This window comes from Vulpes lagopus, chromosome 24 (genome assembly GCF_018345385.1).
Source record: "Vulpes lagopus strain Blue_001 chromosome 24, ASM1834538v1, whole genome shotgun sequence".
Taxonomy (NCBI): Eukaryota; Metazoa; Chordata; class Mammalia; order Carnivora; family Canidae; genus Vulpes; species Vulpes lagopus.
Genome location: NC_054847.1, coordinates 15,813,502 through 15,840,160, shown reverse-complemented (window position 1 = coordinate 15,840,160; position 26,659 = coordinate 15,813,502). Strand labels below are relative to the sequence as shown.

The 26,659-nt window shown below is 37.2% G+C and overlaps 1 protein-coding gene across 9 annotated transcripts in view; it reads left to right on the top strand.

The window, feature by feature from the left end:
- Positions 1–26,659, top strand: part of NCKAP5 (NCK associated protein 5) — a 947,236-nt gene that overhangs the window by 497,536 nt on the left and 423,041 nt on the right. For all 9 annotated transcript variants that reach the window (XM_041739534.1, XM_041739539.1, XM_041739533.1 and 6 more), the window contains one exon: positions 24,999–25,132. In XM_041739534.1, coding sequence (XP_041595468.1) covers positions 24,999–25,132 — 134 coding nt within the window. The remainder of the gene's footprint in view (positions 1–24,998; positions 25,133–26,659) is intronic.

Here is a 26,659-nt window from a genome sequence, read left to right as displayed (position 1 = left end):
AAACTGAGTTTTGCTCTTGTTCTCAGTTACAATGGCATTAATAGCTTCCCCTTATAGATTATAAAAAGATAAATACATGCATGTACTGAAGCCTAGAGAACATTGGCACCATAATGGGGCTTAGGACTTCTTACTTATAATCAGAACTATTTTATCTGCAGCATCTAGAATACCTGGTGCATATCAGGTATTTAATAAATGCTAGTGGTTGTAGTTTGTTCAGTTCTTTTCAAGTGGGAAGCAGCCATTTGCTGTAAAACCAGAACAGTGTTTGTCCGTCCACTTGGTGGCAATTTTGAGCTAAGGCATGGAGGTGCTGCGTTGGAACAAGAAATAGAATCTTTTGAAAAACCTTGGGGTTGGCTCATTGAATTGCTTTACTGCGTTGCAAAACCATCTCTGTTGGCAGGAATTATCAACTGCTGCTAATAAAAATTGTAAATGCCTTTGTTGCTGTTTGTCACGGAGAGACACACACAAGGTTCAAATGATTTAAAATCATTGTTCCTTGAATTGTTGTGTGGTTTTTTTTTTTTTTTTTTTTTGGCTAATAAACATGAAGGCAAGGAAATGCCATAACTTATTTAAGGTGTAGGCATTGGATGGATTTGTTATCCTGCTTATTGTATTTGGAAGTGTTTGGTGTCATTCTTCCCGATTTACTTTAGCTTTTACCCAGACCACTAAGTACTTATTGATGGGAAATAGTGCTCTATGCTTTAGGAATTTCATATTGGAGGGAAAGTTGCATAGACTACATGTATATATGCCACTGGATGCCATACTTCTCATCTATGGTGGATTCCCACTGCAACTTATATTAAGAGAACATGTGGTAAATATGTAATTGGAAGTCAGGTATTCATAAAAGCCAGGAACTCAGAGCTTAGAGTGTATAAAATAAAAGTTTGGTTCTAAAAGTACAACAACTAGTTTTTGAAAAGGATAGTAGAGCCCTTTAAAAAAAAAAAAAAACTGTCCTGGGACAGTTGTGTCACAAAACACAGAACCATCATTGTTCACAACTCATATCCCCCATTTTATCCATCAACTGCTCTTTAATAACTTTGTTACTAGAGAAGATGTAAAAATGAACATGAGTGGTATGGTTGCAATGATTTGAAACAGTAATAAAGGACAAAGACATATTGTTATTCTCGGAAAGCTCACCATCTAATGGCTGTCTAATTTAATAAAGTTTTATTACAATGGAATAATTCAGCTCTAGGAGACTTATAAAAACTGCATAAGCACTGGAATCAGTATGATCTTTTTTTTTTTTTTTTTTAATTCTTGGAGGTAGTAGTTTTTCCTGCTGTCCTCTCTCAGGAAAGCTGCAACATGCTGCAGAGTTGTTTATCAAGGCCTGGGTTTATTTTTGTGAGAAACTATTACTCCCAGATTGAAAAACTTTTAGCTGAACAGCAATCAATGAGTAATAGACAAAAGGATGTTTGAAGTTTCGAAGTCTTTAAAATATTAACTAAGCACCCAATCTGGCGAGTTAAATGATGAGTAAAAGAGGCACAACCCAAAGGCTATGCAAATTCTAGATGGCAAACTTAACTCTTTGTCTCCTAAGCCAATTCAGATGTTGAGAAGACTGAGTGGCTATGCAGGAGAGTAATTAATTTATCACATAGTAAATATAAAACTTTTGTTAGAGAGATAGAGAAATATTTTTTCTGCTACAACCTGTCATTTACATGCTAACGGGTCTTAGTGTACACCAAGTTGTTTGATTTTAATGAATGGTTAGACCTGAAATATTTCAGCATCTGAGAATATATCATAGGAAAACATTTAAAGATGTCAGCTCCTGTCAACATCAAATCTCTTAGGTTCTTGAAATAAAGGAAAATAAGATGTTTACCTATACGACTAATTTATCTATACATATGTTATTATTAATACTCAGAATTATCCAATGTTGATTCTAGTTGGACATGAAGTAGGTCCTTTGTAAATTGTTGAATTAAAGTAACTTGAATAATTGTTTACACTAAACAGCACTGGCAGCAAATGGTTGACTATTCTATCTCAAAGGGCGTAGGAGTATCTATTCCTAATGGAGAATAAGAAGATACAGTGGCTAATGGCTCAGACCAAATGGTAAAATGTAATTCTATGTATAACACATAGACAAACACAAATATTACGTGATTTCCAGGACTGCTAAAATGTCATTGTTTCTGGAAAATCCAAACTTAATTTTTTTTATTGTCAACAGCAGCTACATTTTTGTTAAATTTGGGGGAAGGTATATCAAATTGTGTTTGTTTCTCAAAAATAAGACAGTTCCCTGACCTGAAGGCTTTTGAGGACTTTATGATTTTTTTAATTTTAATTTTTTAAAAAGATTGTATTTATTTATACATAAGAGACACACAGAGAGAGGCAGAGACATAGAGGGAGAAGCAGGCTCCTCACAGGGAGCCCAATGCAGGACTCTATCCCAGACCCCAGGATCACGCCCCGAGTCAAAGGCAGACACTCAACCTCTGAGCTACCCAGGCATCCCAGGGACTTTATGAATGTTGAATAAAAGAAATATCACCTCCTGGGAAATGAAAGATTAGAATTGATTTTTTTTCATGAGATATCAATTGATAATCTTGATTATAAAGGTCCACAAATTATGTCTGAGCTGCCCCTACCTGTTTTTATAAATAGTTTTACTGAAATGTATCCATATCCATCTGTTAATGTGTTGTCTATGTCTACAAGGGGAGAGCTGAGTAGTTGAAACTGAGGCTATATGGCCCACAAAGCTTGAAATATTTACCATCTGGTCCCTTACAGAAAAATTTTGCCAACTCTTGCTCGAGATAGTCATGCTTTGCCAGCTAATCATTTGATATGGATCATCTTGGTCCTACCACATTATAATATTCTTACTGGCAAAAACAATCTTTCTCTTTTTAAGACCATCTCTTAATTCTTTCTTATATCTCACAATCTCTAACGGGCCCTGGAAAGGGAAAAAAACAAACAAAACAACAACAACAAAAAAACCTTAACAATAGTTGATGCACTGGTTGAGGTGAAAGCTTACTAGACCAGGAAAAGAAATGCCTTTATACTTTTGAGGAGAGATGGTCAAGCTCTATGATCCTGGAATCTGGTTGCCTGAGCTCAAACCCTGGCTTTGCTGTTTGTGAACCTAAGGCCACAGGAAATAATCTTTAAAAAATTGCTTTGGAAATAATGCCTCCTATCTAATGTTATGAAAATCCAGGGGATATTATGTGCTTAGAAAAACCAATCAGGATTCATCATCAGTATCATTCTTACTTGTGATGCTAGAAATACTCCCCCCCCCCTTTTTTTTTTCTTTTTATTCACTTGCTTTTTTTCCCCTAGAATTTCTTTTCTACTTTCTCTGGAACTAGGCAGGTGCTCTTTAAATGTGTATACATATTTCCTTGTTTTCAAATCAGTGGGGATGCTACCACTAGCATGGTTTGAATTAAATGACAGTGGCTACAATGTTGAAGAGTTGAATCCTTTTCACCTAAAAAGTAAAATAATAAAGCCACAGCTCTGTTATAGCAGTACTTTTATGTATTCAATAATTGCTTATAAGTAATAAGTAATACTGAACCCTTTGTAATTTGTGGACTCTGTATAATTCTTCCTGGTCTAAGAGGTGATAGCTGCTATTGCAGGTATTTGGATGTGATGGATGACATGTTTGTATAATGTATAATGTGTTTTTCTTGACCATGGTAATTAAGGGCTATTAAATCTCTCTACTTGGAACCATTTGCTTTGTACATATTGAATCTGTTTCTTTTTTTTTAAGATTTTATTTATTTATTCATGAGACACACAGAGAGAGAGGCAGAGACACAGGCAGAGGGAGAAGCAGGGTCCATGCAGGGATCCTGACATGGAACTTGATCCTGGGTCCCCAGGATCACACCTTGGGCTGAAGGCGGTGCTAAACTGCTGGGCCTGGTGGCCTGCTCGAATCTGTTTCTTTGTTCCAGAATTCTGGTAGTCCTAGTCTTTATAAAAACACATGCTTGTAGAGCAATGTGCTAATATCTTATACCAGTAAAAATGAAGGAACTACATTTCATAGCATTCAAGACCTCACAAGAAAACTTAGCTTTTAGTTATGCTACTTCCCAAAGAAGAAGACAAATTTATCTAGGAGGGCTTTTAAATATACTAATAATTACTAATATAATAATGATTACAATGTTTTATAATCTTGCTGGTTGCTTTTCCATGTCCATGTAAGGGTTTAATATTGAGCCTATATATAAAGGCTTATATTGCAAAGGAAAGTAATTTATAAATGTAAATACAAATTTTGCCTATAATTCCTACTGGTTCAGATGGAAAATTCCAACAAGCTCCTGAAAGTTTGCTCTTCTCTCAACTACCTGGGAAGGGAGGGTTCACAAAGGAGGTTCATTCTTCTGTGTATAGTGACAAAGACAAAGGGTAGACTGGGTTATTCTGTGGTTAGTACCTTTAGGACCTCAGTTGGACTTAATAAGCTAAGTGCCTTTCCAAGTCTAAAGACTTCCATTTCCCTTAATTTTTAAGATCTACAGAAAGGGAAAGATACTAACATATCCACATGGAACCCTAGCTGGGCAGCTTAGTTTTGCTCATTCAAGTCTGAATAAGCTGTCCAAGTGAGACTGCTTACAAGTGACAGAGGGCTGAACGTCCAGCCAGGGGTGGAAGCTGGAGAGGAGCTGGAAGAGCACCTGAGAACACATTGCTATTGCTTACTTGAACTGCACACAAAAGACCTATAATCGTGATTTCTACTGTGAGTTTTTTGGATACCCAGCCATGTCACCGACATTCTGTTAGTGGTAACTATAATCTACACTGGCCTATTTTTCGTGACTATTATTTGTATCATATGGAGCCATGTTTTCTGCTTGCTTCTTCTTACAACCATATCCTACCACTTAGAAACTGAGATTATCTACTGTAAACTTCCCCTCCATTATGTGATTAACCAAGGGGTCAGTGTTAAAAGAGGTACTAATATTGTCTTTTAGGAATATACAGTTTCCTTTTCTGTAGATTAACTGTACTCACTCAACTCATTTGTAAGTCTTTAATGATTTCCCCATAAAAGTTATATTTCTTTTAACCTTACCTCCCAAAATAACACAGACTCTTAATTATTCAATATGTAGTATTTTCAATTTCCTCTACCTTTGGTAACTCTGTGAAATGAAATACTAAAGCAGTGAACCAAAACTTATGATTAGTTCCACATTGATCTTTTAAATATTATAGTTGACCTTTTAATGGAATGATAGAATGTGAAAGTTTCCATTTGCTAACAAGGATAAGGCAGACTGCTAAAAATCATGTTGTTATAAAATTTCAGATTTGTAATATAATGTAACGTCATAAAATAATGGAAGCTGGCTATATAAAAATCTATCCAGATATTCTCAGGATATCTGAGATTGTGTATCATTAAAAAAAAAAATAAGACATTTCCACAGTGAAATGAGAAGTAGAAAGGTATTCTAGTGTGTTTTCCAAGTGAATAATAACTATCTGTGAGAAATTAATATTAATTACTGAGGGGACGTTCCATAAGCCTTTCTCGGCAGATTTAAAATGAAAGCTCCAGTAGTACCTGGAACAGGCCGTTGTTGACATTATAATTATTCTCCTATTTTAGAAGAATGAATAATTATCATAGCAAATACTTTAATTTCCCATACACATAATTACACCTATTCAGTGAAGAAAGACAGGAATATAAGGATTCCAGTCATAGAGGGGAAAAAAAGGATTCTTCATCTGAATAGGTTTTTTCCTCCTACAATTCTGTAAAAATCTAGTCGGATGAACAAAAAGAACAGTAAAATGTACTATCCTAAAATAATGGAATTATAAATGCTTTTAAAGAAAGTCACTGTAAATCCTGTAAGAAAAAATTTTAACTTACTAGCTAAGGAGAAAGTGACTAAGCAGATAAGGCATTTAAATATGAAGTTTGGGATTACATTCTCTGGGCTGTTGGAAGAGGGTAAAATATAGGCAGTGTAAGGAAAAGAAAAAGACGAACATGGGACTTCTAAACCAAAGAAAACCTCATAATGTAATCTTCAGAGTCATCAAAGACTGAAAGTTGTCACTGATGGAAATTTTGCAAACCTGGAGCTGGCTGCCAGGTAAGGAAAAGGAGTAGTGTGAGGTCAAGAGAATTCAGTTTAACTTACTACAAGAATATATTGAACACTTCCAGAATGCTCACTGATATGCTAATATTCTATGGCCAATGCCTGCCTAAAGTAAAGCATGCTTTTTGAAGAGATAGGTGATAATGATTACATATGAAATGCTTATTAAGAGATACGGGATCATGTAAGTTGAAAAAATAAAAAAAAGCTAAGTTGAATGTTAGGAGCACTTGTGTATGGGATTAACTAGGTGGGCAGTGAAGAGACAACAGGGTGGAGAAGGCGGAGCAAGTGTCAACCTTTATAATAAATATAGCTGAAGTTCAAGATTGGAGTGTGGAAGAGAGAATAAAAGATCTTGGACTCTTCCTTAATAAGGAGTAAGACAAGAAATACAGTGATTTGGATTTTGAAATGGAAATGACATAGACTAGAAAGATCATTCATTTTTCTACTTTGCAGGGTAGATAGAAAAGGAAGAGGGTGGGGTGACTTGGGGAAGAAATAAATCTAGGACCATTCTAAAGACCAAAAACTGGTTTCAGGCAGAGAACTGGAAGTAAAAATCCTCAAAGAACTGAAATCCTCTCCTTTCCTTATGTGAAATATACAGTATCCACACAACAGAAAAGAACACTTGGGATTTCAATCAAGAAGGATAGCACTAAATAAAACTGACTTCTGAGAATTCCTAAAGGGATAGAATAATTAATAGCTACTGTTAATTGTGATCAATTAACATGACAACAGAGAAAGATTTGCGACCAGGGGAAAAGAAGGAGCCATTGACTTCTTATAAAAGGACCCAGTGGTAGGGTAAACAAAGCTGTTTTCTAAGTAAAGTTGAGGATTAAACCTTTTGATGAAACAAACTCAAGGAAATGATTGGGGTAAGGGAAAGAATATGTTTGAATTAGGCAGTTGACCATGGATAACAAGCTTACTACTCATTTGGTTTATTACTCCATGCCTTGCTCTCCTTGGTCAGCCCCCATAATGATCAGATACTCACAGGCTGGGGAGAAAATGGCTTTCTGAGAAGCTTGTTGAAGTCAGAAAGTCAGTGAGCCAGAAAACCCTATGGAAAGGCTCTTTGCAACTCAAGGAACCATTGCTAATGAATGACAGTAATAAAAAAGGAGCAATTTCTGCTTGTCCCTGGTACGGTAGTCATTCACTTCAGGAGTCCACCCTGAGGAAGAATTATCTTGCTCGAACATCATTTAGATTCTCTCATTCTTCTCAAGATCTACTGAGACCAGCAGTTGTTTGGGAATCAAATTAAACCTAGTGCCTCGGGGGGTCTTCCTTTTACCACCTCTCTTCCCAAACCTGTGAGGCCCGATGTTATCTTTTTAACATTGTCTTGCCTGTTTTACACTAGCCAAAGAAACCATGCCCTTAGCCTTTTAAATCTACAGCTTTACCCACTTAATTCTCCATCCAGGGATGCCAGACACCTTCATCATAATCAAATGAAATCCATACTATAGTTAATTTCCAACGTATGCGTGCCCTGCCCAGCTTAGACATGTCTCATCTCCTTCTACCTGTCGTAGTACCACTAGTAATTGCATTTTTTTGCTGTAATGGGGGAGAAAAAAATTCTCATCTACCATTTTTGGGTCTCTGGCTGGGCCAAAGAATTAAACTGATATGAGACAGATTATAAGAGAAAAGCATACTTTTTAAGAAAAATTTTACATATGCATGGGTACAAGGAGGCCCTCACAAGAGAATGAAGACCAAGATAAGTGACCACAGCAGGTGGCTTTTTACATCTTTTAGACAAAGAAATAATCAATTTGTGCAGAATTGACAAGATGGAGGGGTTGGGGTTAGGATAAGGGTAGTAAGTGTGAAGAAGTAATTAGGAAGGTAAGAATTAGTTTTCTAAGGTTTGTTCGTATAGATTTCTTGGTCCCCAATTCTCCATCTCTGGTGATAAGAATGCCTTCCTTCCTCTTATGTATAGGATGGCCACCTTTCACATGAGGGTTTAATGACCTGTTTCAGGGAAGGGAGAGGTCAGAGTGACATTTCTGCTTCTGACATTTTCTCAAATTCCTTCAGCTTAAGGTATTCAATATGGCAGAGTGCCATGTTTTGGGGTAAGGTATTCTAAACTCCAATTATGGCTAATTTCATGGGTATATAAAATGTGAAAGTTAAAAGGGACCATAGAATTCTATTTTATTTTATTTTTTAAATATTTTTATTTATTTATTCATAGACACACACACACACACACACACACACACACACACACAGAGGCAGAGACACAGGCAGAGGGAGAAGCAGGCTCCATGCAGGGAGCCCAATGTGGGACTCGATCCCAGGTCTCCAGGATCACACCTCGGGCTGCAGGCTGTGCTAAACCGCTGCGCCACCGGGGCTGCCCGGGACCATAGAATTTTAAAAGGAAGCCCAAAGAAGACAATCGTACTTCCCAAAGTTGCATAGCTAGTTAACAGAAGAACCAAAAAGATAACCCAGACTATCAGCCTTGTGCTTAGTCCATCACAGGAATCATGATGGTGAAAATCAAGACACTTAAAGTGATGAAAAACATGAGAAATGAATCAATGTATAACTTTCCAGTTTTTTCAGCTGTATGATAATAAAATCATTACTGCATTACTATGTATTGTGAATGCAGTATTACTGTTTTATTCTACACTTGTAGCTCTAGTTGATAAATAATAAAGATTATTGACTATAAGCAAAGGACAACTTCATTTCCTCTCTTTGTATATAGGATACCATAATTTCTTACAATTTTTCCAACATACCTTTTTAATCCATATTGATGTTGACCTGTCAAGCCTTCATTGTATCATGCTTTTCTACACAACCCACCCTGAAAATACTCCTCCCATAAAGTTCACATCTGTATCCTTTTGCTAGGTAATAAACATATACATAATTTTTGTCTAAGGAAATTTAATCTCATGCAGTGATTCACCTGTGGCACTTTTCTTTTAGAGCTCCTGTGTAGCATTGAGGACATTTTTAAGATCCTTCTAAGTGCCCATCTGTCTTCTTTACCCTTGAAATTTCTCCCCCTTCTCCCCCCTCCCTCTCTTTTATTTCTCTTACCATTTTTTCTCTCCTCTCACATTTTTTTTTTTTTTGAAACCGAGCTCTCTCTCTCTCTCTCTCTCTCTCTCTCTCTTTTTTTTTTTTTGTTAGAATAAAAGCTTTGTCTCTCTCTTGGGTGATGTTATCAGCACTGTGGATGTATATTGGGCTGCTTCTATCCTAGCATCTCAAAATCAGATTCTGATTCTTCTGTTACAGCCAACAGTGTGGGCTTTAAAAAAAATCAATTCTTAGGTTCCTTATCTGTTTTTCCGCTTCTGGAATAACTGAATCTTTCATAACTAATGGGGATATTGAATTCAGGGGGCCTTACGGGGAAAATATATTGCGATCTGTGTAAAAAGCAAAAATGGGCTGCAATTAGATGTAATAACTATAGCTTAATTTAGATGCCATTTTACATTGGTTTGACATCAATTGGTTAATATAGAGTTTTTCCATTAAAAACTAATTTTCATGATAACATATTAACAGTTTAATTTTATGCTGATGTGTGTTTGGTTTGTGGACTTTTGAAGAAAAAAATCACTTGCCAATTTTAGATTCTCAGTAAGTAGAAAGAGAATTAGAATGGTTATTCTGGGTTTCTGTATATATAATCTTAAAATGTTTCAATATACATTAGATGTTGATTGGTGGACACGTGGTAATATCTGTGACTGTCTGGATACCACCCAATGTAAGCATATCTTGAAGTTCTGCTTGAATTGATTATTGAGCCTCACTACCATGCTTTATGTTTTCATCACTAAATCAAATATACTTATCTTTTCTAATAGTCCAATTTAAAACCTCCAATATGACTTGTTTGCCATATTCCACATTTCTTGAATGAGTTCAGTATTTTTTCATCAATACCTAGGAGTATCATTAAGTCCCTGTGATCTTCTCTAGTAGCCTCTGTTCATCTGTGACTTTTAGATCTTTTTGTTATCTGAGATTATTAGTATTTTTCCCATAGTTCTTTGATTCTAAAATATTTAATAAAAGTATTATAACTTGGACACATTTTGGAGAAATCTTTTGGAGAAATCTTTTAAAATGGACACATGCAGTGGATACCTTTCTGTATATTATTGTATATCTCTTTGATATCAACTCAATGTAAAATATGCCCCGTGTCACTAAGGGGGACTCACACAGAGTGCTTGGAGCGTATGTGGGAGGCACTTCTCTTATTAGAGCAGATGTTTCACCTGACACATGATCATGCGTGATTGCATTAGAACTTTCACAGCACTAAACAAAATTATTTTCTCTTTCCAAATTCTCTGAATTTTCTGTAACTTGCTTTGCCAGTAGTATATTAATGAATTAGATTAGATAGATTAATTAGATAGATTAAATAGAATCACCAAGTATAATCAGACCTAGAATAGAAGGATTTATTGACTTTCTGTATTTGAAAACCACTGTTAATATCTTAATATTAACCCCTGACATTTTGGCACTCTATAGATCAGGCCATCTGTTTAAAATCAGACAAGGTGGTGGGATTAAAAAAATAATGTTTATTTGGGCAGCTCGGGTGGCTCAGCGGTTTAGCGCCGCCTTCAGCCTGGGGTGTGATCCTGGAGTCCTAGGATTGAGTCCCACGTCCGGCTCCCTGCATGGAGCCTGCTTTTCCCTCTGCTGTTCTCTCTTTCTCTCTTTTTCTCTCTCTCTCTCTGTCTCTCATGAATAAATAAATAAAATCTTTAAAAAAATAAAAATAAATTAATTAAAAAATAATGCTTTTTATAGATGTCTGACACAGTGTTAGCATTCTAGATGATATCTGTAATCTTTCAGTTCTTACATTAAAATATATTAAAGTTTGATTTACTCAAACATACATTTTTGAGCTTTTGAAAAGAAATTTGTAACTACAATGTTTATACAATATGTAGCAATTATTAAAACTTAATGTTTTGTAAAATGTATCAAAAGTAACTAAACTACATTAGATGATATAAGTTATATAATTCCAGTTAGCCATATTGTATTTTTATTTGGGACTTTCAAGTTTTTGTAGTGCTTTATCATACATTATTTTGCTCATTCTTCTCAGTGATCCTGTAAAATTGGCTTAAGCAGTTTACTCTCTCTGATATACAGAGGAAACTAGATTAAAACAGTTAAGTTTTAAGTGGCTTGTCCAAAACCACTTGACTAGCAAATGCAATCTAAACCAGAAGTTGGCAGCATTCACCATAATCTATTTAAATATTTTCCCATTCTGTTATTTAGACTCTTAATTCATTTCTTTCTCCACACTGTGGTCAATAATCTTTGTAAAATCTTTACCAGATCCTATCACTCACTTGATTAAACCTTCATAACAATTTACTCTTTTACTCAGGATGCAATTGTACATCCTTAATATGACCTTTATGCTCCCCCATGGCCTATGCTTTCCTCTTTCTATCTGTATCATAGGCCATTCCCATCCCCTGTTCACCAGGATGCAGGCACACTGGATTGCTCATCCTTCTTCCTCTGTGACTCAAGACCTTCCCGTATGCTAATGCCTCCACTTAGATTTCTGGTCCCTTCTTATCACCTGGTGACTCCCAGTCATAGAGGTCTCATTTTAAATGTTAATTCCTCAGAGAAGCCTTCCCTTAAACAACAAGACAAAACTAGTTCATCTTGCTATTATCTTTCAGCAAACCCTAATCATCAGTTTATACTGATATATTTATCTGTGATAATTCATTTAGTACCTGCCCTCTTCACTGTGTATAAGTTGGCTACTGTCAGGAACCATGTCTATTTGACTCCTTGCTGGTCTCTTGATCTGGTCCAGTATCTGGCACATAGCAGCTGCTCAGTAAACATTTGTGGTCTGAGTAGAATGAATAAATCCATATGGGTATGTACATAGCTCTTTTTCTAAGCTCTATTTTATATTTATCAGAATATATAGATTTTGCTCCATTTCCTGGGAATATGCAGATAAAAGTGGCTTTTTTAAAAAAAAATTATTCATGAGAGACAGAGAGAGAGAGGCAGAGACACAGGCAGAGGGAGAAGCAGGCTCCATGCAGGGAACTGGACCTGGGACTCCATCCCAGGTCTCCAGGATCACACCCTGGGCTGAAGGTGGTGCTAAAACTGCTAAGCCACCCAGGCTGCCCCAAAGTGGCTTTTTGATACTTGAAACAATTTAAGCAAGTCTTAGAAAATTATTAGGAGAGAGGTTTAAGAAAATGAAATGGATCATCCAGGGAAATTGTGGAGTTTCTTTCCCCAGAGGTTTAATCAGAGAATAGTAATTAAGTTTGAGGAAGCTTAAGGTATATGCTAAGGCTCTGAGATACAGAACAGATCATTTGGTAGAAAAACAACTTGGACGTAATATCTTTCTTTTTTTATTTGTGTGTTTGATTCTTTGTCAAAGGCCCAACTCTTTGCTTGTGGCCAAATAGGGAAAGGACTTGGGAGCTTTATTCTCAATTCAGATTTCTTTTTTCTCCACTGTGATGTACAGTCAGCTCCACTATAATGCAACCTCTGTATTCCTAGAAATCATTGCACAAGGCTTGTGGGAAACATGGAAGTAGAGGCACAAGACTCAACAACTTGGTCAGTGACACATTAAAAATAACAACAACCTAGGAACCTAATAAAAATGACAGCTAAGTTTTACTTGTGTTAAATGGTTAAGAAATACATAAATAGTGCAATAAACATAGGATTTCACCTTGAAAAAGGCAGGCAGATGACTTGTAGAAGGGGTCACTGGAAGGGCTATGACTTGTGAGTTACTGTCAAGTGGCAGAAAGAAGGCTGCCTGAAACCAGAGGGCAAGTATGCCACCAGATGTGGGTGGGGTGGCTCTTAACAGGCATAGTAACTGAGCACTGGCCAATCCATCTTGAATGTGTGTGATTTGTGTATTTCTTTTCTTTTCTTTTTTTTTTTTTAATTTATGCTAGTCACAGAGAGAGAGAGAGAGAGAGAGGCAGAGACACAGGCGGAGGGAGAAGCAGGCTCCATGCACCGGGAGCCTGATATGGGATTCGATCCCGGGTCTCCAGGATCGCGCCCTGGGCCAAAGGCAGGCGCCAAACTGCTGCGCCACCCAGGGATCCCGATTTGTGTATTTCTACACTAGGTTCCACAGGGTGCAGTTTTCCTTGTTCACTTCATGTTTCTCATGAATGAAATCAGGCATAAACAAGTAGAGATTTGGATCATGCTCAAATTGGTCCCAACCAGAACCATTGCCTTAAAACAAATTTATACTTTTAAAATAAGTGTTAGGAGGCGGTCTATATAGTGAGGTAGGATGATCCTAAACTCACTTCCTCCAACAGACACACTAAATCTACAACTACATAAGAAAAACTTCTCTCTGAATACTCACTGAATATCTATTTGATATCAGATGAAAAAAGGACTACATTCAGGAGGGTGGTCGAGGCTGAGATCTGATCTCACCATAAACCCACCCCTAGCTCAGCAACTCACAGTCCGGAGGGAACTCAAAAATCCAGAGTTTGTCCTTGAGGAGTGAAGGGTTTGTAGCTTACATCAGGGACTCTAACTATTAAGACCAATACTTGACAGATGCACCCCCAAAACAATCTGCTTTGAAGACTCCCAGGGCTTATATCCATGAACCCCAAAGGGCCGTAGTGAACTTGGAAACAGCTCTTAAAAGGCTCAAGCACAGACTCACTCACCCCAGGGCTCAGCTCAGAAGTAGCAGCTTGTAAAGCATTCAGAATATATGTCAAGAAGATTCATTTGCTAATCTTAAAGCATCTATTGGAGGGGCAGGTGCCTTTTGACATTCTCTCCAGGGATGGGGGCCCTGGCAGATGCCATCTTCATGTCCTCCCTCTACCAGGCTCCAGTGGCCTTAACACCCAAAGGGTAGCTTTTACATCTTACAGTGCCTTTGTTTGTTGACATTTGATACCCCAGTTTTTGTGGCTGCCACCAGGGGACCCATTGAGCACATACCTCCGGGGGCAAAAGTGGCTTGTAATCCTGAATACCATGGGAAACAATTGGAAAAATAGTTCTTGACAGACTGCCATTCCCAGGGCAGTATACAGATAGCCCGCTGAAAACATGGCCTTACTTTGTGAGAAGGTGTATTTGTATGTCCAGGAGCTTCGGTGTAAGGGGCAGTTTCCTGGTCTGCCACACTCCTAGAGGCCTATTGAACTGATCTCAGGGCTCAAGTTCCAAGTCTGGGTGATGTGCCCAATGAGGCGATGCTTAGGGTTAGAAGAGAATAAAACTGGGATCAGGATGCTGGGAAATGTTAACTTGTTAGGACAACACAGGAACATGAACTAGGAAATGAGGATGAGAAGGGTCAAAAATAATACATGATATTGCATCAAAAAGAATAAAATACTTAGGGATAAATTTAACCAAGGAGGTAGAAGACCTGTATATCCAAAACTTCCAGACATTAATGACAGAAATTGAAGAAGACACAAATAAATGGAAATATATTCCATGCTTATGGATTGGAAGAATTAATACTGTTAAAATGTCCATACTATCCAAAGCAATATACAGATTCAGTGCAGTCCCTAGCAAAATTCCATTGATATTTTCATAGGAATAAAAAAAAAATCCTAAAATTTGTATGGAATCATAAAAGATCTCTACTAGCCAAAGCAATCTTGAGACAGAAGAATGAAGATGGAGGCATTAATGCTCCCTGATTTCAAACTCTGTTACAAAACTATCATAATAAAAATATTATTTTATTGGCATAAAAAAGAAATACAAAAATCAGTGGAACAGAATAAAGTCCAGAAATAAACCAGTGATTATATAGTCAACTTATGATGAAAGAAGGAAGAATACATAATACATAAAGGAGAGTCTCTTCAATAAATGGTGTTGGGAACATTGTACAGCCACATGCAAAGGAATGAAGCTAGACCATTCTCTTACACCATGAACAAAATAATTAACTAAAAATGGATTAAAAACTTGAATGTAAGACCTGAAATCCTAAAATCCTTGTAAGGAAAACTGGGCAGTAAGATACTTGACATTGGTCTTGGTGATTTTTTGGATCTGACTCTAAAAACAAAAGTAAACAAGTGAGATCAAACAGAAATCAGCTTCTGCATATCAAAGGAAATCATCAACAAAATTGAAAGGCAACCTATTGAATATGAGAATGTATTTTCAAATCATCTATCCAATTAGGGGTTAATATTAAAATTTATACAGATCTACAATATGATAGCCAAAAATAAACAACCAATCAATCTGATGTAAAAATTGGTAGAGGAACTGAATAGACATTTTTCCAAAGGAGATATTCAGGTTGCCAACTGATGCATGAAAAATGTTCAATATGAACAATCATCATGGAAATGGAAATCAAGACCACAAAGAGTTTATTGCCTCAGAGCTGTTAGAATGGCTGCTATAAATAACAACATGAAGAAATAACATATTGAGAGAAGAGAACACTTGTGCACATTTGGTGGGGATGTGAATTGGTACAACCATTATGGAAAACTGTTCGGAAGTTCCTAGAAAAATGAAAAGTAGAAGTATCATATGATCCAGCAATCTAATTTATGGGTATTTATCTGAAGTAAATGAAAACATTAATTAAAAAAATATGTGTGTGGGGGAGCTGAGAAGATGGCAGAGCAGTAGGGGTCCTCACCTCACCTGGCCCCACCAACTTAGATTATTCTCAAACCATCCTGAAAAACTACAAATTTGACCTGAGATTTAAAGAGAGAACAGCTGGAATGCTAAAGAAAAAAGGGTTTTTGCTTCTAACAAGAATCATCTAGGGTGAAATTTATTTAGGTCATGGTTGATATTCTTGACTTAGCCCGCTCATACAGCCACTCTGCACTAAGCAAAATGACTAGAAAGAAGAATTCATCACAAAACAAAGAATCAGAAACAGTATTCTCTGCCACAGGGTTACAGAATTTGGATTACAATTCGATGTCAGAAAGCCAATTCAGAAGCACAATTATAAAGCTACTGGTGGCTCTAGAAAAAAGCATAAAGGAATCAAGAGACTTCATGACTGCAGAATTTAGATCTAATCAGGCCAAAATTAAAAATCAATTAAATGAGATACAATCCAAACAGGAGGTCCTAATGACTAGAGTTAATGAGGTAGAAGAATGGGTGAGTGACATAGAAGACAAGTTGATGGCAAAGAAGGAAGCTGAGGAAAAGAGAGAAAAATAATTAAAAGACCATGAGAAAGGGAACTAAATGATAGCTTCAGAATGAAAAATCTGCATATTATTGGGGTTCCAGAGAGCACCGAGACAGACAAAGGGCCAGAAAGCATATTTGAACAAATCATAGCTAAGATCTTCCCTAATTTGGGGAGGGAAACAGGCATTCAGATCCAGGAGATAGAGAGGTCCCCACAAAATCAAAAAAACCATTCAACACTGCGACATTTAATAGTAAAACTGACAAATTCCAAAGATAAAGAGAAAATCCTTCAAGCAGCAAGAGACAAGAGATCCCTAACTTATATGGGGAGAAATATTAGATTAACATCAGACCTTCCACAGAGACTTGGCAGGCCAGAAAAGGCTGGCAGGATATATTCAGGGTATTAAATGAGAAAAACATGCAGCCAAGAATACTTTATCCAGCAAGGCTCTCATACAAAATAGAAGGAGAGATAAAGAGCTTCCACGATAGGCAGAAACTGAAAGAATATGTGATGACCAAACCAGCTCTGTAAGAAATATTAAGGGGGACCCTGTAAAAGAAAGAGGAAGCCCAAAGAAATAATCCACAAAAACAGGGACTGAATAGGTATTACGGTGACACTAATTTCATATCTTTCAATGGTAACTCTGAACATGAATGGGCTAAATGAGCCCATCAAAAGACGCAGGATTTCAGACTGGATAAAAAAGCAAGACCTATCTATTGGCCGTCTACAAAAGACTCATGTTAGACCTAAGGATAACTACAGCCTGAAAATGAAAGGTTGGAGAACCATTTACCATTCATATGGTCCTCAAAAGAAAACTGGGGTAACAATCCACATATCAGATAAATTAAAGTTTATCCCAAAGACTGTAGTAAGAGATGAAGACGGACACTACATGATACTTAAAGGATCTATCTAACAAGAGGACCTCACAATCATGAATATTTATGCCCCTAATGTGGGAACTACCAAATATATTAATCAATTAATAACCAAAGTTAAGACATACTTAGATAATACACTAACACTGGGAGAATTCAACACAGCGCTTTCTGAAAATGACAGATCTTCTAAGCATAACATCTCCAAAGAAACAAGAGCTTTAAATGATACACTGGACCAGGATTTCACAGATATATACAGAACTTTCCATACAAATGCAAACAAATACACAGGTGCACATGGAACTTTTTCCAGATTAGACCACATACTGGGTCTCAAATCAGGCCTCAACCAATACCAAAAGATTGGTATGGTCTCCTGCATATTTTCAGACCATAATGCTTTGAAACTTGAACTCAATCACAAGAAGAAATTTGGAAGAAACTCAAACACGTGGAAGTTAAAGAGCATCCTGTTAAAGGATGAATGGGTCAACCATTCTTCTCTAACCAAATTAGAGAAGAATTAAAAAGATTCATGGGCACTAATGAAAATGAAGATACAACCATTCAAAATCTTTGGGATACAGCAAAAACAGATCTAAGAGGGAAATACATCGCAATACAAGCATCCCTCAAAAAAATTGGAAAAAAAAAAACCCCTCAAATACACAAGCTAACCTCACACCTAAAGGAACTGGAGAAAGAACAGCAAATAAAACCTACACCATGCAGAAGAAGAAAGTTAATAAAGATTTGAGCAGAACTCAATGAAATAGAGACCAGAAGAACTGTAGAACAGGTCAACAAAACCAGGAGTTGGTTCTTTGAAAGAATTAATAAGATAGATAAACCATTAGCCAGACATATTAAAAACAAACAAAAAGACTCTAATTAATAAAATCATGAATGAAAAAGGAGAGATCACAACTAATAGCAAGGAAATACAAACGATTTTAAAAACATATTATGAGCAGCTATATGCCAATAAATTAGGCAATCTAGAAGAAATGGACGCATTTCTGGAAAACCACAAACTACCAAAACTGGAACAGGAAGAAACAGAAAACCTGAACAGGCCAATAACCAGGGAGGAAATTGAAGCAGTCATCAAAAACCTCCCAAGACACAAAAGTCCAGGGCCAGATGGCTTCCCAGGGGAATTCTATCAAACATTTAAAAAAGAATCAATACCTATTCTACTAAAGCTGTTTTGAAAGATAGAAAGGGGCAGAATACTTCCAAGCTCGTTTTATGAGGCCAGTGTACCTTAATTCCAAAACCAGACAAAGACCCCACCAAAAAGGAGAATTATAGACCAATATCCCTGATGAACATGGATGCAAAAATTCTCAACAAGATACTAACCAATAGGATCCAACAGTACATTAAGAAGATTATTCACCATGACCAAGTGGGATTTATCCCTGGGATACAAGACTGGTTCAACACTCGTAAAACAATCAACGTGATAGATCATGTCAACAAGGAAAAAAACAAGAACCATATGATCCTCTCAATAGATGCAGAGAAAGCATTTAACAAAATACAACATCCATTCCTGATCAAAACTCTTCAGAGTGTTGGGATAGAGGGAACATTCCTCAGCATCTTAAAAGCCATCTCTGAAAATCCCACAGCAAATATCATTCTCAATGGGGAAACACTAGGAGCCTTTCCCCTACGATCAGGAACACAACAGGGATGTCCACTCTCACCACTGCTATTCAACATAGTCCTAGGAGTCCTAGCCTCAGCAATCAGGCAACAGAAAGAAATAAAAGGCATTCAGATTGCCAAAGAAGAAGTCAAACTCCCCCTCTTTACAGATAATATGATACTGTACGTAAATACCCCAAACGACTCCACCCCAAGATTTCTAGAATTCATACAGCAATTCGATGTGTGGTAGGATACAAAATCAATGCCTAGAAATCAGTGGCATTTCTCTACACGGAGATTGAAGAAAGAGAAATTAAGGAATAAATCCCATTTACAGTTGCACTCAAAAGCATAAGATACACAGGAATAAACCTAACCAATGAGGTAAAGGATCTATACCCTAAAAGCTACAGAACCCTTCTGAAAGAAATTGAGGAGACACAAAGAGATGGAAAAATATTCCATGCTCATGGATTGGAAGAATTAATATTGTGAAAATGTCAATGCTCCCCAGGGCAATTTACACAGTTAATCCAATCCCTATCAAAATACTATGGACTTTCTTCATAGAGTTCAATCAAATAATCTTAAGATTTGTGTGGCATCAGAAAAGACCCCAAATAACCAGGGGGATATTGAAAAAGAAAACCAGAGCTGGGGACATCAGAATGCTGGATTTCAAGCTATACTACAAAGCCGTGATCATCAAGATAGTATGATACTGGCACAAACACAGACACATAGATCAATGGAACAGAATAGAGAATCCAGAAGTGGGCCCTCAACTCTATGGTTAATTAATGTTTGACAAAGCAGAAAAGACTATCCACTGGAAAAAGGACAGTCTTTTCAACAAATGGTGCTGGGAAAATTGGACATCCACATGCAGAAGAATGAAACTGGATCATTCTCTTACACCTTCCAGAAAGATAAACTCAAAATGGATGAAAGATCTAAATGTGAGACAAAATTCCATCAAAATCCTAGAGAACACAGGTAGCACCCTTTTTTGAACTTGGCCACAGCAACTTCTTGCAAGATACATCTATGAAGGCAAGGGAAACAAAAGCAAAAATGGACTATTGGGACTTTATCAAGATAAAATGCTTCTGCACAGCAAAGGAAAATGTCAGCAAACTAAAAGACAACCTACAGAATGGGAGAAGATATTTGCAAATGACCTATCAGAGAAAGGGCTTGTATTCAAGATATTTAAAAAGCATATTAAACTCCATAGCAAAGAAACAAACCATCCAATCATGAAATGGGCAAAAGACACGAACAGAAATTCCACCAGAGAAGACATATACATGGCCAACAAGCACATGAGAAAATGCTCTGCATCCCTTGCCATCAGGGAAATACAAATCAAAACCACAATGAGATACCACCTCAGACCAGTGAGAATGGTGAAAATTAACAAGACAGGAAACAACAAATGTTGTAGAGGATGTGGAGAAAGGGGAACTGTTTACACTGTTGGTGGGAATGTGAACTGGTGCAGCCACTCTGGAAAACTATGTGGAGGTTCCTCAAAGAGTCAAAAATAGACCTGCCCTACGACCCAGCAATTGCACTGCTGGGGATATACCCCAAAGATACAGATGCAGTGAAACAGCAGGACACCTGCACCCCAATGTTTCTAGCAGCAATGTGCACAATAGCCAAAGTGTGGAAGGAGCCTCAGTGTCCATCGACAGATGAATGGATAAAGATGTGGTCTATGTATACAGTGGAATATTCCTCAGCCATTAGAAATGACAATTACCCACAATTTGCTTCAATGTGGATAGAACTGGAGGGTATTATGCTGAGTGAAGTAAGTCAATCGGAGAAGGATAATCATATGATTTCACTCATATGGGGAATATAAGAAATAGTGAAATGGGTTATAGGGGAAAGGAGAGAAAATAGTGGGAGATATCAGAGAGGGTGACAAACATGAGAGACTCCTAACTCTGGGAAACAAACAAGGGGTAGCAGAAGGGGAGGTGGGTGGGGAGATGGGGTTACTGGTGGATGGGCACTGAAGGGGGCACTTGACGGGATGAGCACTGGGTGTTATATGTTGGCAAATCGAACTCCAATAAAAATTATACTAAATCAATAAATGAATGGATGAATGAATGAATAAATGAATGAATGAAAAAATATGTGTGCAGTCCTGTTTATTGTGGCATTACTTACAATAGCCAAGATATAGAAACAATCTACATTTCCAGGATGGATGGAAGAAGGTGTGGCATGTGTACACACACACACACACACACACACACACACAGGAGAACTGACTAGCCTAACAAGAAAAAAAAAAGGTAGGGTTTGGGGGTGGGACTTGGGGTTAGAAAAACTTGGTTCTGCTCCCAGAGCTGTCATTTCTTTTTTTTTTAAATTTTTATTTATTTATGATAGTCACAGAGAGGCGGGGGTGGGGCGCGCAGAGGGAGAAGCAGACTCCATGCACCGGGAGCCCGATGTGGGATTCGATCCCGGGTCTCCAGGATCACGCCCTGGGCCAAAGGCAGGTGCCAAACTGCTGCGCCACCCAGGGATCCCCAGAGCTGTCATTCTAACAGTGGAACCCTGAGCAAGCATCTTCCCTGTCTTTATACTATTTCATTTATCTTTAAATGAGGTTGGTAACAACCGACTTTGCCAAGCTATCCAGAGGGCTAGATGAAGTAATGAAGGTGGAAACATTCTGTAAATTGTGAATTGGTCTCTAACTCTAGATTTTTCTCATAGAACTTATTTCAGAGGTAAAGACATCAATTGTAGAAGAACACAGGGTTGAAAGTTCACCCACACAGAGTCAGCTTTTGTTGAGAAAACTGTATACACTTGCCTTTTGAATGAAAGTAAAGCCCATGACTCTAAAAGGAAGGGGTGCTCTAGTGCGGTGAAGTGTCCTATAAAGACGTGCCTCACATCATGTGGACTCAGCCCAGGAGCCAGTGTTTGTATTCCTGTTGAAGCAGTTTGGGTACACTGGTAGGAGAAGCCAATGAGAAGAAGGGGAAGAGGTGAACTCGCTTAAAGACACTGGGAGAAATACAACTGTGGTCCCCAATGAGTTTAGAAAAACACTCATAATTTTTTAAAGAGGGCTTCTTAAAGCCAGCCCAGCCAGGGATTCAATGGAAAGAGAGATGTCATAGAAATTTGACCTCATCAGATCTGCAACCCAGATTTCACATTGTTTTTTACTTACTACTCCTTAGTACTGAGCAGCATCTTATAAATAACACTCAACTGTTCTGCATTTCTCAATCCCTTTCACTCTCCATGCTATAAAAGATAGAGAGCAAACCTGTGGGAGAAAATAAAAATTGCTTGGGGGACAAATCAGTTTATATCCAGGATACAGCTATTACCAATAAAATAATAAAAAAAAAATCTGGCCAATCCATTGATACCTTCTTTTGTTACTTTTATCCATGTTTTATAATCTAAGTAAAAGAAAATTATTTCCCCTTTGTTTGGAAAGTAAATATGGCTTATTGTCAAGCTTTGATGGTTTAATTGAAATACACACAATTTAAAGGGAATATATTTTAGTAAACAACTTTTGCCTCATTACTCTTTGAATTCCCTAGAACTTTCTCTGATTGTGAGTGTATCATTTTATTTGTATTTGGAAAGCATTAAAAAATTGAACAGAAAAGTTTATTCATATGGAAAATATGCTCCTTTATTAGATTTTGAGGATTCTTCAGTATGACAGTGAGCAAATCTATGTGACATTCTTCACTTGTGAAAGAAAAAGGGATGCAAAATGTCACCTTTTTCATAGGATGTGCTTTTAAACTATTTAACATGTACCATTTGTTTTACTTGTTTTGGGAATCAAAACACAGTCTTCAAAATTCTATAATAAAGGTGACTTATGATGTTCCTTCTAGTCCAATGAGTTTATATAGAGAGGAGTGTTGATTATGTGTAATAACAGAAATTTTATTTTTATCTTTTTATTGTAAAATATATGTAACAAACTATAAATAATGAACAGATAATTTAATATGAAATTAATAATAATATAATACAATATATGTAATAAAAATTTTGCCGCTCTATTTCTACAAAAATTTGATTTTGGTTAGTATGTTTCTCCCTACAAAACCATGTTTTTCTTCTTTTCCAAAGCTGCTGGAACATTACAGAATAAAGATTTGATTTTGATTTTACTTTTTCTGAATCTGATAGAAGTAACTGATTTTATGGGGGTTAAAAATAAACCACTAAAGAGTTTGGCTTGACTTAGCTAAAGGCCAGCTCCAGAATCAGTAAGCAAATATATTTCCAGTGTGCTAAATACCAAAAAATATATATAATGTTAGACATAGTCCTAATCTCAAACAGATGTTTATGTAGGTGGAAAAGCACAATAAATGCACATGAAAATAATAATAGAAGAAAGTAAGTAAGAGCATACAAGGTGGCAAAGTGCCTAGCAGCTGTGGAAATCAAGGAAGGGAGAGAACAATGAAGTGATATGGGGAAGTTCTAGAGAGGTTGCTCAAAGCCAAGCCTGGCAGTGTCCCTAGTTTTTTTTTTTTTTTTTTAAGATTTTATTTACTTATTCATGAGAGACAGAGACATAAGCAGAGGGAGAAGTAGGCTCCCTGCAGGGGGCCCGATGTGGGACTTGATCCCAGGGCCCTAGGATCATGACCTGATCCCAGGGCCCCAGGATCATGACCTGATCCAAGGGCTCAAACACTGAGCCACCCAGGTGTCCTGTCCCTAGGCTTTAAATAGAGTTCAAAGAGCTTGTTAAGTAGAAGGAAGAGCATGGTCAAAGGTGCACAGGCAGGAGAATATATATACATATATGTGTGTGTGTAAATATATATATTAGAAGATCTTGGTTTATTTCCAAATTATGGTTTATTGTTTCCTTCCTGAACCTCAGGAGAACTTTCCCCCATGAGTTAGAGGTGGAGAAAATCCACCTTTCCTATCACTTCTGGTGAATACACCCTATGCAGTAGATAGCATTTTATTCTGTATAATGCATGGTTCAGAGGCATCATGCAACCTGCAGCCTTTGCTTCCCTTCTTTCCCTGTAAGAATGTGAGCCATTCTTAGTCAGGCACTGAGTTGTTCTTTGGTTTTTATTGCAGAATATCTATTCTGCATGCAAAGTGCTCACATTAGTAGCAACCATAACCATAATAACATGACATGCTTAAAAAGCAAAGCAGTAGAGCAACAAAACTAAAACAAAACCAAAAAGACATTGGCATGAATGAGTTAATATCAGGGGGATTTGAGTTTTCATGCTCTTGACTGGTTCTGGAAGTGAGTTTTTGTGGAACCACCTATTCTGGGTCATCCAGTCCTTCTTTGAAACACTGATTCCCATTTATGAATGAGCTAGTTTTCTGGGATAATAAAGAAAGTTGGTGGTTTAGCCTATTTATATGTGTAAAAACCTAACTGGACAAATAAAAACTAATTATTCTTATCAGAAAACTAATTATTCTTATCAGAAAAACTAATTCTTCTTATCAGCTCCACAGCCTAATTAAGCTGAAATTATGGGTCTTTGTACACAAATCACTTATGTTCCTTTAAAAATATATACTAGAGATTGAAGAAATGAAATAATTCTGAACCAGGGACTAATGATCTTACTCATCATTTCTCAAATTGTAATACATTTGATAGTATTTTTAGGTCATAGATCTTCATATCTGCACAAGAAGCCACCTGGTTTAGTGAAAATTATTCGAGTACTAGAGACACATCAGCCAGGATTGAAAATTGTTACCTTTTGGTTTTTATGACAAATTACTCAGATGCCTCTGATCCTTCGTTTTCTTGCCTATAATAGGAGGTTAATAATAGGACCTACTTCATGGGGTTGTAATGAGGATGAAGTTAATTTATATATAAAGTCCAAGTTAGCACTTAGTAACTGACAGCTATTACTAATTATTTTTTCTTATAGTAATTAAGAAACACCTCCTTAAAAGTCATCCTTTTTGTGCCTTTTATAGCATGAGAAGCTGATGCATGAATTGGAAGAGGAGAGACACTTACGTCTTCAGAGTGAGAAGCGGTTGCAGGAGGTGACACTGGAGTCTGAGCGCAACAGAATTCAGATGCGTGGCCTCCAGCAGCAGTTCTCCAGGTATTGTTCTGAACTGAACCTCTCGTTCTGGGAGGGGTATCTCTTCCTGCACCAAGAGCCCATGTGGTTGAATTTCCTTTGTGAATGCTTTTGTTGAATTGAGGAGCTAATTTACCAACACCTTAGACCTTGTCCTCTGTCCATGCCATCATATGGCATTTGGGCCAATTTGTTGAAACTTGCTATTTGCACGTCACATAGTCTTGGCTTTATTGGATATGGTTGTCTTTTCTTCCTTGATGGCTTTCCAAGGGATTTTCCAGTAAGATGTGGTAGCTGTGTGACCTATAGGAATATCCTGTGAAATGCCAGCCAGGAGGATGAAACTTTTCCGGTCATCATAATTCTATTTTAAGGAAGATAGAGAATGTGAATCCAATCACTCAGTAAGCTCTTACTCATACTTAAAGGAAACATTTACCAATAGTTTAAAAAAAAATCAAAATCAATTCGTTTCTTTCCTTTAAAAAGACCTAACTTGAATTTGAAAGGAACATTCTGGAAAGTAGCTTTTAGGTTTAATTCCCAGACAGTCAGAATATTTCAGCTTTCAGTTACGGTTACTATGGGGCTAGGTGACGGTTTAATCTATTATTTAAAATCTATTCAGTTCCATGGAAAAAATACAAACCTGTGCTCTTCCAGTCCTGGGACTAGATAAGGGAACTCTGTGAAGGACAGTTTACTTTCATTTCTGTATTTCACTTTGCCATTTGCAAAATCAGGAAATTCATTTTTTTTTCCTTCATGAGATCCCAGGCTGAATCAAGTTTGAGAAGTTGCCCTAAAATTTTCCTGATCAATCTATGTAGGTCTTGTCTTTAGTTTACCATTAGGATTTGGATATGATCAGTAATGGCTTCCTCATTATGAAGCTTTTCTAATGATAGCTTAAGTTTTGGATATGTCACAGGGAGAAACCGAAGTTGAGCCTCCAGTAATTTATCTCATTGTGACTAATACCATGAATGCTGTGACTTTGGTTTAGAGGCTTCTTGGAGATACAGGTTGGAAAGGATGGATGACCCCTCTGCATTCAGAGTCATAATTTAATGCCCTGTTCCGCTCTCTGAGCCCATGATAATACACAGGTGCTAAAGAAATGTACCAATCAATACTTAAACAAATGCATGTCCCACCCCTCTCAGGCTATTACTTATACAAACTTGTGCTTAATTTTTCATTTGGTTTGATGGCAACTCTCACTTTTTGTCTCCCAACTGGAAATAATAGATATCCCCCCTCCAACTTTTGAAGCAGCTCTAAAATAAGCGCTGCTTTGTAATGTTTGCCATTTTAATGATACAGGAAAGGAGGAGGTAGACGGCCCTACCTCGCACTATCTAATTGAGATGTCTCTGTATTCAAGCTATTGATTTACAGGGTGTGAGACACATGGCACAGTAAATTATTTTTATATGATGCCAGGTCATCTGCTATAAATCAGATGATACCCATATGGATCTGAGTTGCACAAGAGCCAGGGCTACATCCTAGACTGAAAGAGAAGATAATTATATGTAGAAC